At 40.9% G+C, this 17,366-nt stretch overlaps 2 protein-coding genes across 5 annotated transcripts in view; one reads left to right on the top strand and one right to left on the bottom strand.

Moving 5' to 3' along the window:
* SH3BP5 (SH3 domain binding protein 5) overlaps positions 1 to 5,401 on the top strand; it is an 84,063-nt gene extending 78,662 nt beyond the window's left edge. The window contains exon 9 of the mRNA XM_069770195.1: positions 3,921 to 5,401. Within this exon, the coding sequence (XP_069626296.1) occupies positions 3,921 to 3,988 (68 nt within the window). The 3' untranslated portion in view covers positions 3,989 to 5,401. The remainder of the gene's footprint in view (positions 1 to 3,920) is intronic.
* CAPN7 (calpain 7) overlaps positions 1 to 12,028 on the bottom strand; it is a 33,092-nt gene extending 21,064 nt beyond the window's left edge. The window contains exons 1-6 of one of the 4 annotated variants that reach the window (XM_069770184.1): positions 11,803 to 12,028; positions 7,369 to 7,477; positions 5,533 to 5,690; positions 3,247 to 3,314; positions 1,937 to 2,137; positions 379 to 465 (exon numbers count right to left, since the gene is read on the bottom strand). In XM_069770184.1, coding sequence (XP_069626285.1) covers positions 379 to 465; positions 1,937 to 2,137; positions 3,247 to 3,314; positions 5,533 to 5,690; positions 7,369 to 7,477; positions 11,803 to 11,904 — 725 coding nt within the window. In that variant the 5' untranslated portion in view covers positions 11,905 to 12,028. Of the gene's footprint in view, positions 1 to 378; positions 466 to 1,936; positions 2,138 to 3,246; positions 3,315 to 5,491; positions 5,691 to 7,368; positions 7,478 to 11,374; positions 11,658 to 11,802 lie in introns of those variants that run through there. The other 3 variants (XM_069770175.1, XM_069770161.1, XM_069770166.1) reach the window with 3 other exon arrangements.
* Between the last annotated feature and the right edge of the window lie 5,338 nt (positions 12,029 to 17,366).

The raw sequence follows: 17,366 nt of genomic DNA, 5'->3' as shown, positions 1-17,366 counted from the left end.
TAGTCCTTTACAGAGGAAGCAGCTATCACTTTCATTTTACAGGTAGCTGAGGCAGAGGAAGCTAAGTTCATTAGCATGCAGTAGAATCAGGAAATGGACCCACGTTGCCAGCCCAGCCCAATACTCCAAAAAGTCAAATATAATGTTGTCCTTATAGTCCTGAACACAACTGCAAAAAGACTCGAGACCAGGATCAGCTTACACTAAAGTTTTAAGATCAGACTGGAAGAAGAAAGTGGTAGTATTTAAATATCTCTGCCTTAATTATGCTTAAAAGCCTACTTAAACAATTTTAAACTCTGAAAAAGGAAACATAGAAATACCAGATATGGGAAAGCTTTGGAAATAAAAAAAGTTCAGTAATCAAATCACACTTACGAAAATGGCATAGGGAAGGCAAAACGTTCCCTCAGATCAACACTCATGAAAGGTACATATTCAATGCCATTAATTTTTGAAGTCTTTCTGCAAGTCATAAGAAAAAAAAAATATAGTTACAAACCTCTCTCTCATCTTTCAAAGACTAAGTTCCAGAAAGTAACAACAAAATTAGTTTTCAAAAACTAACAAGACACAGTGCTTCTGAAAACAAGACAACTACCTCTTGAAAATGAAACAAACACTGTATATGTTTGGTTTTGAAATGTGCAGTACTTGATGGCTCAGTCACTAATCCTGCAAGTAGATACCTGCAGACAAGTCACCATGCCAGGATAGAAATTATTATCAGCCACAAACCTCTTCATAGTTCTAGAAGTCACATTTAAAACTACATCTGTCTATTAGAATTTCTCAAGTCACTTAAGACTCTCATTAAAGAGAGTCTTAGGATAAGTTGACAGCAATTAACAATTAGCAACACTTAGATTTCATCTAATTGTGGCAGTATTTTGGAACACTTTGTCAAAAAACAATAACAAAAATACCGCATATGTTTATAAGTACATTTTTGACTAAAGTGCACAGAACATTTTCTAAAAAAATAATCATATTTCAATGTGAATGTAATTTAAGTTTCAAACAAGGAGTTAACTGAAAAAGGTATGCAAAATATTTTTAAAGCAAATGATTATTAAATATGTGAAACAACTTGTAGTTCTCTTGCAAGACTGAAACAACAACAAACCCTGAAACACCCCCCTTCCCCCCCATCCACAAAACCAGAAACTTTCACTGCGTGGTCACTACAAGAGGAAACAAACTGAAATTTTAATAAGGCAATTCTTAATGCTCTGCAACTTTTCCAACACATGTACATTTCTGTCTTCATGACCATATCCTCAGTCCATTTAAGTCCCCTAAGTCAACAAGCAGACTAAATGTTTTATGATCAAATCCTGGGCAGTGTTCATCAGAGGAGGAGGAGGAAGGTTGAAACACCTATCAATGTTGTTTGGTTTTTTTAAGGTATATTTGATAGTTTTCAAAATTCATGATTTAGGCTAAAGGTTTTATGGATTATTTGTAGCTTATTCCACCTATAATAAAAATCAAAGCAAAATGAACTGGATGTAACAGAGTCACAGTCCTACAAAATATTATTCTTCCTCAATTTCCAGTGACGTAGTACTTGTATAATCTATAAAAACATCTTTGTAGCTTAGCTTCTCAGAGCCAGATCTTTCATGAACTCAGTCAGGTAGGTTATGTATAACATACAAAAATGAGGCTATGAAAAATAATCCTGGCAGTCAGTTACAAGAAATTGTCTTCTAAATACAAACTAGAAAGTATGCTCTGTGAATAAAAGGCACTAATTACATTACCATAGAGAATAAAAGAATTTATTAATGTGTAGGTAATACCAGCAATGGGGTTTGTAAAAGGTGGTTTTCCAACCCTCTATTTATACACCTCATGCTTCGGCTGTTTCAATCTACTGTGTAAGATGCACAAAGGATGTGAGCACAAATGATAACATTTTGGAAAAACTTACCTAAGCACTTCAATCTCCTCTGCAGTGTATCTCTGACCTTGAGATTCGCTAGCTTGTACTGCTCTGATTGTCTGTGGTTTATCATTTAAAGAAAAATCAGGTCCCAGTGGAAAGAATGTTCTGACTGGCAGATTTGGTTTAGCTGCAGTTGACTTCTCCTTCTGAGATGACTTTGACACAGATTCCTTCAGTGCCTCTGCTCTAAAGCAAATAAAAATGCATTTTGTTTACAACGATAAAAATATAGTTATGGTTCAATTATTGATTTGTTTGGTTTGTGTTCCCACATATGTGAAATGGAATGAGCAAATGCCCAAATTGACCAACACCATTTTTCTTAAGAAAAACAATTTCTGATGCTAATACTTATTTATTTTCCTCTTCTAGAATCAATTAAAATATAGCATTTCTAACTTGTATATAAGCTACTTTTGGCAGAACTTGTTAGATTTTTGTTGCCTTTAAATTATGCTAATCGGAGAATTTGTGTAAGTGTTCATTATCTGGAACCTCAGAACAAGACCACTGAAACACAGAGAGAGAAAACTAATTTGCATTCTCTCATACCTTCAAGATTTAATTTACCTAGCAACTACAATAGCAGTAAAAATCCACTAGCATTCTCACAACCCACGATTTCGACTGCTTGAAGACTGTGTATTCAGGAGCCATATTTTGTTGTTGTTGCATTAAGCTGCTGGATAGTCACATATATGCAAAATGTGGGGAGTTTTTTGAGCACAGAGAATTGCTGAAAACCAGCTTATACTGAAACTTAGCCCAAGATGGTCCATTATTTGCCATCATACGGCTAATTTAAAAAGACTTACATGGAACTTACACTCGTGTATCTTGTTTCAGATATAGACTCCATTCCATTAGATCTACCCATACCATTAGATTGCTACCATCAAGATAAGTATTTCCCAGTTACCAACCTGTCTTCCTTACGAAGGGATGCTGACACCCTTAGTGCTGGCCTGAATTCAGCATTTTTATAGAAGCTGAAAATTGTAGTATAGTACTCTGATTTATATCTCTGAAGACTGAAGTAGTGCATTGGTACTAACGAATACACAGTCCTTTCCTAATTCTGCATGTCCCAAGATTCCCAGACAGTTGACAAAACAACTGCTGTATTCAGCAGTACAGCAGCTGACAGCCATCTCCAAGGAGAACTCTACAGCAGTTCGGTCTACCCACAATCCATACTCTTTGCAGTACAGAACAGACATGCTAGATTGAGAATCCAACTCAGAGTGCACTTACCCCTGACAGAAAGTTTGTTTACTAACATTGGCCATACTCACCTATCCAGTGCTTGTCGAGCCAGCTGTTTCAGTTTTGACTGGAGGCCTGCTTCTGAAGTTTCAGTAGCCTTATGTGCAAAATAAAAGAAAAAGCTACACATCCAAAAAACCTGCAGGTTTTATATGCTCAGTTTGTCAAATTCTACACTTATGGATTACAGCAAACAGTAACTAGCTATTTTTTCCAATTCTCTTTTGAAATGAGCAAATTTTTTTTTTTAAATCTCAGCATAAGAAGCATGTAAGTAAGCGAATATAATTTTGCTGTTCTAGTGAATGTTTGTAGAATGGAAGCGATATTTAAAATTCTTCAGCATGGGAAACCCTGTATACACAAAAAAATTTGCCAGAAGAATTAACCATATTAAAACACTATGGGCAGAAAGAAGACAAAAACAAATGTACGTATACTACTGAGCTTAGATGTGTTCCAGTTCTTTTCCCCAAATGAGTCAAAAATAATCATGATAACTTAGGGAAATTTTTTTTTTAAATGTTTACTTTCATAAAATACAAACAAGTAAGATTGCTTGCAAGTTGAAGTTCTTGTTCTTGCACATCTAAGGTATAAAATAATCTATGACAGGGCACCAAAACAGATATCAAGAGTGCTAACTTCTGTTCCCAGTTGGGGGGTCAAGCTGTGACAGTTCACACTTTTCTTTTCCTTACAGATGAAGCATGGCTACTGCACCTAAACAATCTGCAAGAGGCACAACATGAGGTGTGGCTTCTCCTGTGACACCAGCAAGCAGGTTTCAGATTCTAGCTTTGTACCTGGACCAATTCTCACAGGTCAGCTAGGTCAACTGAGGAAACAAAAGGCAAGCTACTTCACTCCAAGAAACAAACTAGAAACACCCTCCATAAGCAACTATTTTCATTTCCAAGTAAATTACACTCCAGAGTTCCTGGTTGGAAAAGACTTTGAAAGATGTATGAAGGTAAGCAGTGGAGATGGAATACCAGCACACTCATCTTAGGAGTCAGCCATAGAAGAGGAGGAATAGCTACTCTCCGAGTACTTCAAGGGTAAGGAAGAAACAACTCTCTCCACCTGAATATACTGAGGAGAAAGACACAAGTAAAACTTCAAGATAGCAGAGTTCCTTCAATCTTCTTTCATCCTGGGAAGAAGGAGGTACTTTTTGATCACCCCGAGGGACAAAGCCTACAATCATCTCAACAAAAGAATATGCTAGTCAAGATTAAAAGAAACTTGAGCAGTATCTGTACCTAATGAAATACCTGATAAAAGCAGTTGTTAATATAATTTCAGACTAACTTCAACATATGCAAGTAATATTTGCATGCACTGACACAACAGAAGGAGGAACACAGCAGAGGAAAAAACAGTATGCTGCTGCAGTAAATTTTATCTCACAGGCTGAAAATGTTCTGCTCCAACAGCCAAAGTGGAAAAACTAGAACAGTTCTACTAACTCTTGATCTGGTTACACTGTATGACCAGGGTTCTTTAGCCTACATAAAACCAGGTTACAGAATTCAGAGAAAAGAAGATTTTACTCTACCATGTAGCAAAAGTAACATTCCCCTCCCAACAGCCCATGTATATTTACATCATAAAAAGGGAAAAGAAGGGAAAAAGAAAAACAGACTTGGTGGAGTTACATTATGATGGTGAGCTCTTCCTGTAATTAGTTAAGACAACTGGACTTAAGGGAAAAAAGCAGTACCTGTAATTATATTCTCCATCATTTACATAATGGCCAATTAATCCTTACCATTAATTTCAGTGTGAATTGAATTAACTCGTAACAGCTTTAATGTCGAGCACTGAGTAATCAAGTAGTATTTTTACTGGTTTTGGCATCAGTAGACCATTATGTTTTCAGAAAGTGTTACACACAAAAATTGCCCTTAAATTACTTCCTTTAATCTAGTCAGAAAGTAATATGGCTGACATATTAGCAAGTCATCTTCAGTTTTAACTGTTTTTAATTCCTGTTTTAGTGTTGCATTTGCTCCAGGGCAAAAATTAACATGAAAAAAGTTCCAGAATATTTCTATTTTTTTAGTAAAATCCAGTTCAAGAAAAATACATAAATCACAAGTCCCCATAAATTTACAGTGTTGAATAGCAACATAACATAAAGACTGGAAGAAACAGGAAAAAAAAAAAAGGAAAAAAAGATTTTTAAAATAGTTTTTGGAAATACAGGTACTCCCTTTTTAAGCCAGTCTTTAAGGATCAGTCACTTGCGTAAGTGGAAGAATTTCTTACCATCACATAATTCCACCAAGTTAACCTGTAGCTTAACATACTGTTTTCAAACAGAGTTCCACCGCTTCTGTGTACAACTCTACAGCTTCTTCTGCATTGCCTTTATCATCTTCATCAAAAGCCTGTGTAACTAGGAAGTGAGCACGCTCCAAGTCCAACTGTTGTTTTGACTTCAGAGGGTCTGTGTTCTGCGACTGAACTAAATGAAAAAGAAAGTATTTAGCTTTCTACAGCAGCGGACATGTAAAAAACATCCTTAACATGGTACTGAAACACTAGCAGTTCTAATCAGATGGGTAGTATCTATTTCTTGGCTGGAATCCAAATCCTTCCAAACTTGGCTAAAAATGTCTTTGCAAGGACAAGAAAACACCATCCCTGAAAGCAGACATACACTCTCAGGATATTTCACATGTCAGATAATGTAAATAAAACCTCTTCCATACTGCACTAAGGACAAGGATGTTTAACTATGTAAAATACTGCATCATTTGTGAAAATACACCACCTACGGTAACATGCAAGTTCCTTAGGTGTCTATCTCATTTAACACCTTAATGACCTTAAAAGGAGAAAATGGAATGCACTTTCATCAAGGCTGCAGACCTCACCAAACTGATTCATTGAAGGACACAGCTGCTGTTCAAAGATAGATAGACAAGCTAAAGTAACAGCTTAACAGTAACCTCAGGAAATTCAACCAGGACAAACGCTATGCCCTGTGGCTGGGACAGACTAACACCCTGTGGGGTACAGCTCTGTGGAGAAGGGCCTGGGGTCCTGGGAGACAGCTGGGTAGCCCAAACCAGCAGGCCCCTGGCAGCAATGAAGGCTAACAGCACCCTGGCCTGTGTCAGCAGGAGCACGGCCAGGAGATGTGGGAAAGCAATTACCACCCTCTACTTGGTACTCATTAGACTGTATCTGGAATACTACATCCAACCTCAGGTCCCTAATGATGGTTGGGGCTGGAGGACTTGGCCTTTTGAGAAGAAGCTGCGGGAGCATGACTTGTCCAGCCAGGAGGAGAGATGGCTTTGTGGGGACCTAACAGCAACCTGCCAGTAACTGCAAGGTTATCAAGAAAACGGATTCAGGCTCTTCACTGAGGTGCAAAGAAAGGGAATGAGAGCCAGTGGCTGTGAATTGAAACATGCGAGAATCCAACTAGATATTAAAAAAAAAAAAAAAAAAAAAAAAAAATCACCCTGGAACACGGGGCCCAGAGGCACCAGGGAATTTCTGTCCTTAGGCATTTTCAGGACCTGAATGGATCTGAGTAACCTGGTCTAAAAATCAATGTCTACACTGCTTTGAGCACGAGATTGGTCTATAGACCTCCCAAGGTCCCTTTCTGGCCAAGTGATTCTATGATTCTAACTGAGAAGCGCAAAAATTTGAGGTTTTGGTCTAAGTACAAACACTGAAACTGGATCAAACAAGGAAACCCCTACGAGAGCAAAAAGCTCTTTTACCCTCTCAAAGGTAGTAATTCTACACAAATACCAGAACCCACTTACTTCAAATCCATCATGAAGCTGAGGCTTACATGCAAGTTTTGATTTGTTCCTCATCAATTTTTGTTGCTATATTTAATTACTTTCTCAGGTTTGCTCTACAGATATGGTTCCTAAGAATATGTAAAAGGAAAGAATACCCACACCCAAGTCCTTAGGAAGTAGGTCTTCGTATCATTTCTGATGTATCAGAATTCAAAGCACTGATGTGCTCATTATATTTGTGATCCTTCACAAAGGACAAGAAAATTAGAATAATGAAAAACAGAGCAAACATCATTGATGCATATTTCACAGCACCAAAAGGCTTTCCACCCAATTAATTTAAGCAGAGGTTTAATTAGAAAGCTCCTTACCCACCTGCTGAATGGAGAGCTTGAACTCTCTCCAAGTACTCATTTATTTTTTCTTGAATATTTTCCAGGTTGGACCCTGCCATCCCAGCATAAATCAAGGCTTGTGCAGCTTCCTGCAGGGAGAAGAATTTGAGGCAAAGTTAACGTTTGCTGCCTAGAAAACCACTTTCCATAAACAGAGGGCCTACAGAACCCATAAGTTGCATGAAAGCAAGCCTCTACATCTGCAAAAAGATTCAGTGGCTGCAGGGAAATTCTGGTGGAAAGAAGAAGTTTTAAGTGATAAATGAGATCACATTCAATTTCTCAAACATGGGACAACCTATAAGACTATTAAAAAAACCTTCTGAGGTTCTATAAGGCCACATCTTAGGCCTGTCTGTATAGTAATGCAGGGAATTAGGAGATTTTAAGTAAAATTTTTCAAGCATGCACTGAAATCAATTACGTAAAGCTCACAAGCCACAAACTGTGTTTTACTTTTAAAGCTGCGGATTTAAGGTTAAAAAAAAACCCAACAAACTACTCACAAGTTATTTGCATTTAATCTTATAATAATGAAAGTAAACGAATATAAAAGCTTTTCAGAATCAAATGCATAGAATTTTGGTTTAGAAAGTCTTTTCTTTTAATATTACTCACATAAAGCTATCAAATCTGGAAAGTTTACAAATTTAAAGTTTCCTCGCTCTTCAAACTTTTGGTTTTTAAATGTTTGCATGTACACAAAACACTAGATATTGATGAAAGTCTACTTCCAGGAGGGAGCATAGACCTCCAGCTCAGATGCACAGTATGTTATCCGCATTAAGGCTTTTTTCATACTGCACAAATCTATTAAGAAAAAACACCTTCAGTTGCATGAGCTATCTATCCATTCACTAAATTTATGAAAAACATGTAAGGTTTGGCAGGGTTGTAATAAACAGTCAAAGCTGAGAGTCTCAGAAGCATATGGAGAATTGAAATTTGTCACTCACAAAAATGAGGATAAAAACCTAATTTTGTCTTCATTATTGGCATAGAAAAACCCCCACACTTTTGTGGCAGTGCTTGTCTTCCCAGTAGCAGTAGAAAAGAGGAGGTAGTCATGTAGCAGGTTGAGTATGTAGGAAGCAGAACAGTAACTAGAGAGCTGCTCTACAAAAATGGTGCTCAGAGAGGCTGCTCTGCATAGGGCAAGCAGAGCGCCATGGCCAGAGGGTCTCTTGTGTGCTTCATGGCCATGATTTTTGTCAAGCTTAGCAGTTTGCTCCCATACACATCTGCCTAGTGTGCCCAAGCTTAAAACTGATCCTGATGCAGCCTGTACTTGTTACCAGGACAAATTTTCACTGACAAGCATCACAGAACCAAGTACCACATACTCCCTGTAAACATTCATCACCATATTACATCACATAAAATGTCCACAGCAAGAGAAAGGTAAATAGAATTACTGTTCCATTTATATATAGCAATTAACTACTGTTAAGAGCTAGCATACAACTATTTTTTGTGGGGAAAAAAATGTGCACTACAGATATCTGCTCAAAGGATGTATATATTTGTCTGTGACATACCACAAGTACAGACTGACAAAACAGGTGCTGTATCATAATATTAAGTTGTCTACACATGATGCAAAGAACAAATGTGGATTTTCAACCCAGTGCTGCAAAACCAATGCATAATTGATGTTGCTTCTATGATTTCAAGCACAACTGTTTTGCTTGGTCTTAAGACGTAAATAGTCTTTTATAAATTAAGCCTCTAAAGGACTGAAGCAGTTAACCAACTGCCTGCAGAGCCAGCACGCCAAGTGTTCCCAGTGACAAGATGGACATACAATTCAGAGTTAGTATTTATGATCTCTTCAATGCCACTACTGTTCTTTGGCGTAAGTAGTGTGCCACAGTCACACTAAGCTAACTACTGATCATCAGCTCGCAAGTTGCTAACTGCTGGTCTACAGCTAAACTTAGCAACAATCTTCAGCTGTTCTGCTTAAGTCATCAGGTGCCCAAATATGGTTCTGACATTTCTGTAGAGCACCATTATTAGCAAGTTACCCTAAGCTGGTTCACGTGCAGCCCTCCTCTAGGGATCTATGAAAGTTACACGATAGCAGGAAGACAACCAGCACTTGCTAGCCATAGGAACTTTGATCCAGACAGGTCCGTTTGCTGTCTATCGGCAATACACTATAGCATTTCCCATGCTTCATCCTTAAGGTCAACTTCTTGCGGAATCCAATTCAGCACCCAAGCTTTCCCACATGCTTAGCAATTGCATCAGTGGGCTCTGAACCACTTAGAGCAGTTGACAAGAAAGTTGGTGACAGGCCAGAGCTTATTTGCACTGTCCAAAAAAATTCATAAAGTACCCCCGAAATACTAGATGATATTTTGTAACTACTCTTGTTTAATCTAACATTGACAGTGATTCTTCAGGTAACATCTAGAAAGCCAAACCTATTGAGGCTAAATCATACATAAAGAATTCTGCTTTAACAATATCTGCTGAGTTTGCTTTCACTCCTCCTGATCACAATAGGTTTGAACACCAACACCTTCACATATAATCTGACACAAGAATCAACACCTAATCTTGGACTGCCAAGTCACCTGTCTGAATACCAAAAATCTTAGCTGCAGTTGTGATTTAAAACTTTCCTGTTACATAACAGTGTCCATAATTGTGCTGCTCTGTGGCCTAGCTTTTGCATACCAGAAAACATTGTCCAGATTACAGTCTTTGTCATGTGTAGCCTGAAGTGCACCGAGACTGCCAGGGATGCATTTTTGCTCTTAGCAAGAATATCACTCCTATGCAGCAAGTGAAAAAGATTTTTCCATACACTGTACAAAAGCATGCAAGAGTGATTATTTGCACAAAAAGATAGTATTCTTCTGAAGAGCATCCAATAATTTCTTCTAGATATACTGAGAAACGTATTGTAACAAAGCAGTACTGCACATAGCTATCAGACCACACACACACACTGTTGCTGATAAGCACAGAGCTTATCAGCATTATTATGGGTAACTATAACTTTTGCATATATATACTTCACATATATAAACTTAGCTCACCGTACATTAATAACCAGGTTTAAAAAAAAATACTTCTCTTCCTATCCTTTCACACTTACATGCATAGGCCACCATGACAATAACACTATGCTTTTTATACATTTCAAAGACACCTAGTACTCACGAAGCAAAAGGCCAACTACAGAGTTCTTAGCAAGTTAATGGAAGAAAATAACTTTGACAGGATAACAGAATACGTGCAATGGTTACTACAACAAGGATAAACATAGGCTTCAAAGAAATCTCTTCTTGCAGGTGAGAAGTAAAGCCAGTGGGATATGGAACTTTAATGTAACTTTGCAAAACATAAATCTAAGAAAGTGAGACCACTTACACAGGTGAAAAACGCATACTGGTTGCACAGAAGCCACTAAATACCAGTAGTAAGTCTATAGATATTGAGGAAGACACTGAATCAACTTCATCACACCCTTGGTTACACCACCCTGAAGCTGTATTGAAATAATAAAACCAGATCCCTAGTAGAAAGAATATTCACATGTAGTTAAAAACACGTTACTCGTAGCTTGTGATCTGAAGCCAGCTCACTGCTGAGCATCTGGTATTTCACCATGTACTTCTCTACTTATTTGACAAATGATTATACAAGAGAGTTGTTTCCAGCTGCGTACTCAAGAGCTGCAGTATGCCCACTTGCAGTTCTCCAAAATGTGCTGCGCTTACATCTCCAACATAAAACTGAACAGTCTTTCAGGCCTGATGGGGGTAGGGGACAGGCCAGGAATGAAAGTGGAGAACCACCGGGGCAGAGACATTTTTAGCTAGGTTACGACGAAGCTTCCCGAGAAGCACCGAAGGGCTTGTGCCTCCAGCAGCTGGAAGAAGTGCCCGTAGCCGCTTTCCAAGTACTGTAGCTGCAGTGCCACCCCTAAGCCCGCCAGTAAACAGCAGCGCACAGCCAGTACTTGTTCCCACCTGAAAACAAAACGCAGGGAAAACGCGTTTCGCAACCTGCCCTGAAGGACGCTGCTCCTCCGGAGACAGGCAAACTTTCCGACGCGCACGCTCGGCCTTCCGCTTTCTTCTCGGCTGGAGCCGCCACGTCTTCTCCGAGGCCAAGCAGCGCTCCGGTCTCCACGGCGTACCCGCCAAGGGAGGGGAGCGGCTGAGGCAGCGCCAGCCCTGCGCACCTCTTCCCGCCGGCACGGCACGGCACGGCACGGCCCGACACGGCCGGGCCGGGCCGCAGGGGCCCACTCCTCCCTCCCTCGCCCGGCCCTCTGGGGGCTGAGGGGAGGAGCGCAAACCTCCCAGGAGCTCAAGGGCCTCAGGGAGGCCCGCGGCGACGGGGAAGGGGACACCGGCGCCCTGAGGGAACCGGCTGCCGCCAGCCCCCGCCGTACCTTGTAGTAGAAGACCGCTTCCTGGTAGCGCCCGCTCTGGTCCCGCTGCACTGCCAGCTGCGCGAACTTCACCGCATCCAGCTCCAGCGTGGTTGCGTCCATGGCCAGTTCCCTCCCAGTGCCGGTGCCGCCGCCACCGGCGGCAACGCCCCTCCGAGCCCACCCCGCCGCCGGCTCCGCGCCCGCCCGGCCGCTTCCCCCGCCTGCCTCACCCCGCCAGGGCCGCCGCCGCCCCACCCCCATCCCAACAGCCTTCTCCCCTGGCCACGCCCACCTGCCCTGACAGCGGCCGCCCCGGCGCCCGGGGCCGAGGGGGCGGAGTGCGCATGCGTCCAGAGGGTGCCTTTTTTTTAAAAAAAAGGTGTGGGAGGATGGCCCACGTCGGGCGGCCGTGAGGGTTGTATTGCGCATGCTCGGGCACGTGTGAGGGGGCGGGGTTCTCGAGTTTGGCGGGCGCGCGCGGGGCGGGGACGGGACGCGACGCCACGCTGAGGAGCGGTGGCGGGCGGCTGCACGTGGCGGCTGAGAGGAGGGCGCGCGAGCCCCTAGCCCGCCTCTCCCGCGTTTATAAGCCACTGGAGAGGCCTAAAGGTATTACTGCTGTATTTTAAAATAGAGTGGGGTGGGTTTTTTTTCTTTCTTTCCTCTCTTTTTCATGGAGGTGCTTGAAATACTTTGTAGCTTCTTCAGAGCCCTAAGCTGTGGAGGTGGGTGTTTTAGTCCATGCTCATAGTTAACGTTTTGCTCTTGAGGCTAATTTTTTTAGCCTTAAAGAGCATTTTTAGTGTATCCTTGTGTGTCCTACAAGTGTAAAGTAGAAAGAAAATAAGAAAAGGTGTATTGTACTGACCTGCTTTAAAAAAAAAAGTAATCTTAACACTGCTGGCGTGCTTTGGGTTAGCAGTTTTGTAAACTAGATGTCTTATGTAGGATGTTAGGATTTTTTTCCTCCTTAGAGCAGTTTGAGGGAAGACTGCCCTCATTGGGAGGTGGCTGCCAGTGCTCTATTTCTTATTTATGTTAAAGCGCCTGCTTTCTCCTAGCCCCAGCTTGTGTTGAAGGATGAATTCCTGAGGCTGAGCTGCTCTGATAGCCCTGGGTTGGGAAACCTTGGTCTGTATCCCTTCTGGAAGCAGTGTCTTGAGGGCTGTGCCCTAGAAGGGTTGTGTCTGTGACACAAATTGCACTTCAGTGTGAAAACCAGTTCAGCTATATGTTCATGCTTTTAGAGTCCCTACTTGATTTGAGGGGTGGGGTCCCTCCACAAGGAGCCACATGATGAAGACAAGGGACAATGGGAACAAGCTGTACTGGGAGAGGTTTCATCTTGACATAAGAAATTTTTTATAGTAAGAATGACCATTAATCGGAACAGCCTCCCCAGGGATGTGGTAGAGTCCCCGTTGCTGGAGGTTTTCAAGATGGTATTGGACAGGGTGCTAGATAATCTCACCTATGCTCTTTTTCCCATGGAAGGTTGGACCAGGTGATCTTCTGAGGTCCCTTCTAACATGGGCAATTCTGTGATTCTACAGGCTTTTATTTCTGCCTGAAAATACAGCTTATTGCAAGGCACTGTTTTCACGAGATGCAAAAATACTGCCTGGCAACTTATTCTGAAGCTTTCCTTTATGAGTGTGTGAATTTTCAACCTGTTTTCTGATGATAGATTTAGTAAGAGATCCAGCTAAATGCAGGAATACTAGATACTGAAATACTAAAATATTACTTTTCCTCCCTGATTTTTTAGGTACAGAGTTACTGTTCCCATTCTATCTTATTCTCCTCCTTATCCCTTTTGTGCTTTACAAACTGCATTGATATTAAATGCAGTAATATTCTGTGTAAAGATGACTTGGGTTTTGTGATTTGTTATGTAGGGGGCAGCTCTTGTAATCTTCATAGCTTTGCTTTTGGTTGTGCTCCTAATAAGGTGGTTTGGTGTTTTTCTTTCAAAGTATGTTTTATGCTACTTACCTACACACAGGAAAGATCCAGATTACACTAAAGGATTTTTCTGAATAAAGGTTGTCGTGGTTTCAGCCCAGCCGGTAACAAAGGACCACGCGGCCGCTCGCTCACTCCTCCCGCCCCCCTCCGGTGGGATGGGGGGAAGACGGAGGAGAGGAAAAAAAAACAAAACTGGAACCTCGAGGGTTGAGATAAAGGCAGTTTACTGGAACAACACAAAGAAATTGCAACAACAACAACGGTACTAATGAAAAAGTATACAAAAAGAGTGATGCACAGTGCAACTGCTCACCACCCGGGACCCGACGCTCTGCCACTTCCCCCACCGAAAAGAAGAGCACACCCCCCGGCCCGCTCCCCCTTTATATACTGAGCATGATGTCACATGGTATGGAATAGCTCCTTGGCCAGTTCAGGTCAGCTGCCCCGGCTATGCCCCCCACCTCCCAGGTTCCTGTAAAAAAAAAAATTAACTCTATCCCAGCTGAACCCAGGACAAAGGTGTATTGGTTCAATATTTACTTAATGATACCATAAAAATGAACAAGGAATTTCAGTCAAGGTCTGCTTCAATTTGATGTTCAGACATAGTGGCATAACTCGTACAGCCTAAAATTAATTTGTGTATCATGGCTTCAGACTAAACCATTTACAGATCGAATACAACTCTGAAGTATCCAGAGTGACATGCATGATGAAAAGGAGACTGAACTGGGCAGAACAACAGATAATGTTATTCCTGATTTAAATCTGCATGTCAAAAAAGTTTATTCTCTTACATAAACTAAGGTCTCTTCTAGCTAATCGGGATTCAGAATTGTCACTTGGGGAGAATTAATTTTTCACTAATTAATGGTCACTGGTGACTGGCCCCCTTCAGATAATAAATGGCTTGTGTGTTTCTTACTAATCTGCTGTAAAATTCTACAAGAAGCTTTTAAATGTACAAAAAGTAGTGTAAGTTAGTGAGGTCTTGACTATGGCTAAGACTTCATATGTATCAATTTTTGCCTTTTGGTTGTAGTAGCATTTTAGTTTTGGAGTCATATTAAAATCGTCTGCTTTTGTAGCTGAAGAAGCATCGGTTCTTTCCATTCATGTTGATGTATCACAGAAATTTTTTATATCTATGGTTAACTCTTGTCTTCCAAGGCACTGTGCAGAAAATCACTTCCAGTTACTAAGGTTGTTAAATATCACATGAAGTTACTATTTATGTAGAAGGCAGTACCAGGAAGTAGACAAACATTATTAGGGCTGACGATGATGGGCAGAAGCTTCACTGCTTCAGTCACTCAGGATGGCTGGAAAAAGCATTAAGTACATGCATCTGTGGTAAGAACTCAGTCATAAGTGAGAGCACCTTCTGGAGAAGAAATTTCTCATAATTGCCAGTGATACTGATTGCTGTCCTCCACTTCTCACGGCAAGTGTTGGATTCCACCTACCTGACAAGGGCTTGCTCTACAGGTATTGGGGAACCCTATTTTTCTTTGAGCTTGTACGCATTTTATGCATTTAAACTTGCCAATCTTTCTCCTCCCTGCACTTTAGTGTTACAGTGTTGCGTCATTCTCTCCCCCCCCCCCCCCCCCCCAATTTGTTCCACTTCCCTATTGTTATAATTCCTATTCTAACATCCGTACAGGTCTCCTGGCATCCTTTTCTGTTTCATCCCTTTTCCACTGGCACAAAACCAGATTCCACATCCAGGTGGTCCTTTACCTTAGTTTTTCTTACCTTTGGTGATACTTGCCTTGAGTATCCCTTGCTTCCCACAATCTAATTTCCTTATGTGCCTGCCTTCCTAACTTCATCAAATGCTTGCTTTCTTATCTCTTCTTCCTGCCTTCCTTTTGCAGTCAGTATGCTCTGAGAAGATCATAGCTCTATATGTTGTCTTTATCTTATTCCCTCCAGCTCTTGCGTTTTTGCAGAGGCAATATCAGATGAAGAAATTCAGGTCTTTGTTTCTCTTTCATACTCCTTTGCTGCTAATGAGACAGAATCAGCTCATTCTCATTTGTCCTTCCTCTTTGAGATGTTTTCATCCCTTTTTTCCTTGTGTCTCCCATAATGCTATAATTTGATGTCTCCCAGCTCCTCTTCCTGCCTCCTGATTTTGATTCTTGCTTCTCTGCCTCTTCCTCTCCTCATTTTTCCAAGCATATGCTGGAAGGGTAGACATTTGCATGTTGGTGATGGTTCTTACCCAAGTTTTGTATATTGCCTTACCTATTTTCATTTGACAACAGCCATAGCTTTTAATGCTCCCAGGCGTTAAAAAATAAAGCCCCAAAAATTTGATATAATTTGGTCTTCCACATGTTTTGCTATCAGGTGTCTGTGTTTGAATTCCTCCGTGGTTACTTTCACTCTGTCTGTTGTGGCAATACAGAGTTAGAACATGGGCCACTCTAGCCCCGTATTCCCCTGACTGGAGTGTAGTTGATGCTTGTGGAAAAAGTACAAGAATAGGGCAAATCCAGTGTGGTATTTTGTCTCAGCTTCCTGCACTCTGTGGGTTGAACTCGCATCATTGCTTCTGATACCTCTTGCTGGGCTTATTTTCAATGAATTAGTCTAATTGTTGCTTTAGCACATTTTGATTTTTGGGCATTCAAAACATTTTGTGGGAATGTGCTCTGTAGTTTAAATTTGTTGTATGAGATAACATTCCCTTTAAAAAACAACAACAAAAAAACCCCAAACAAAACACAAAATCAAACCACCCCCCCCCATTGTGCCATTTAATTTTTTGCCCTCTCTCCCCTGCTTATAGAAATTATGATCACATCCCGCACATATTTTAGGTTGCCCCTAAGTTTGTGGTTTTCTTTTCTCTCTCTTCAGTTATTTCCTTCTTCATACATTTAATCTCTGCTTGAACAGAATCCTCTCAGTATCTTTGATTTATCCTTGAAGCTCTTTTCAATCTCATCTATGTTTTCTTTGAGATGGGGTGACCAGAATGGTGTGCAGTATTAGAATTGTATCATTAATTTTGTATCCCGATGTACTGTTTTATTGTTTCATGGCTCCTAACACTGTATTTGCCTTTATAACCACTGCTGAGCATTGACTAAAGTTCTGAGAACTCTCCAGAATGACTCACTTTCCTGAGAAAGGATAGATAATTTAGCATCTGCCATTATGTACTTAATGTAGTGTTTTCTCCCCTGTGATTTAACAGCATTTAATTTCACAGGCTGTTTATTACATACACAGTGATATGAGATACTTGCGCAACTTACTGTACTAGGCTTTCACAAACCAGAGTATTTGTATCACTGGCATACCTCTTCAACTTATCTCCTGCCATTTCCATATAACTTCTGAGCTGTTACAGTTGTTGATCACTTTGTTCAGAAACAGAAGTTGCATATGCTGTTTTCAGGTTCCATAGAGACCTCCCCCATTGCCATTTTAAGAACTGGCATCACATATACTTTACCTATGATTTTCCTCCATCTTCTTGTTAAAGAAAGGCACTGTGTGTGAACCTTTAAGGGCCCCTGTATTGAACTGCCTTCCAAACCCTTGCTCTTACGAGTGACATAAGAGACTATCCTTTCACTACCACTCTTCTTTCA

The sequence above is a fragment of the Haliaeetus albicilla genome, chromosome 2 (genome assembly GCF_947461875.1).
Source record: "Haliaeetus albicilla chromosome 2, bHalAlb1.1, whole genome shotgun sequence".
NCBI classification, from domain to species: Eukaryota; Metazoa; Chordata; class Aves; order Accipitriformes; family Accipitridae; genus Haliaeetus; species Haliaeetus albicilla.
The sequence above is the reverse complement of the archived record's forward strand: the minus strand, read 5'-3'. Positions and strand labels throughout refer to the sequence as shown.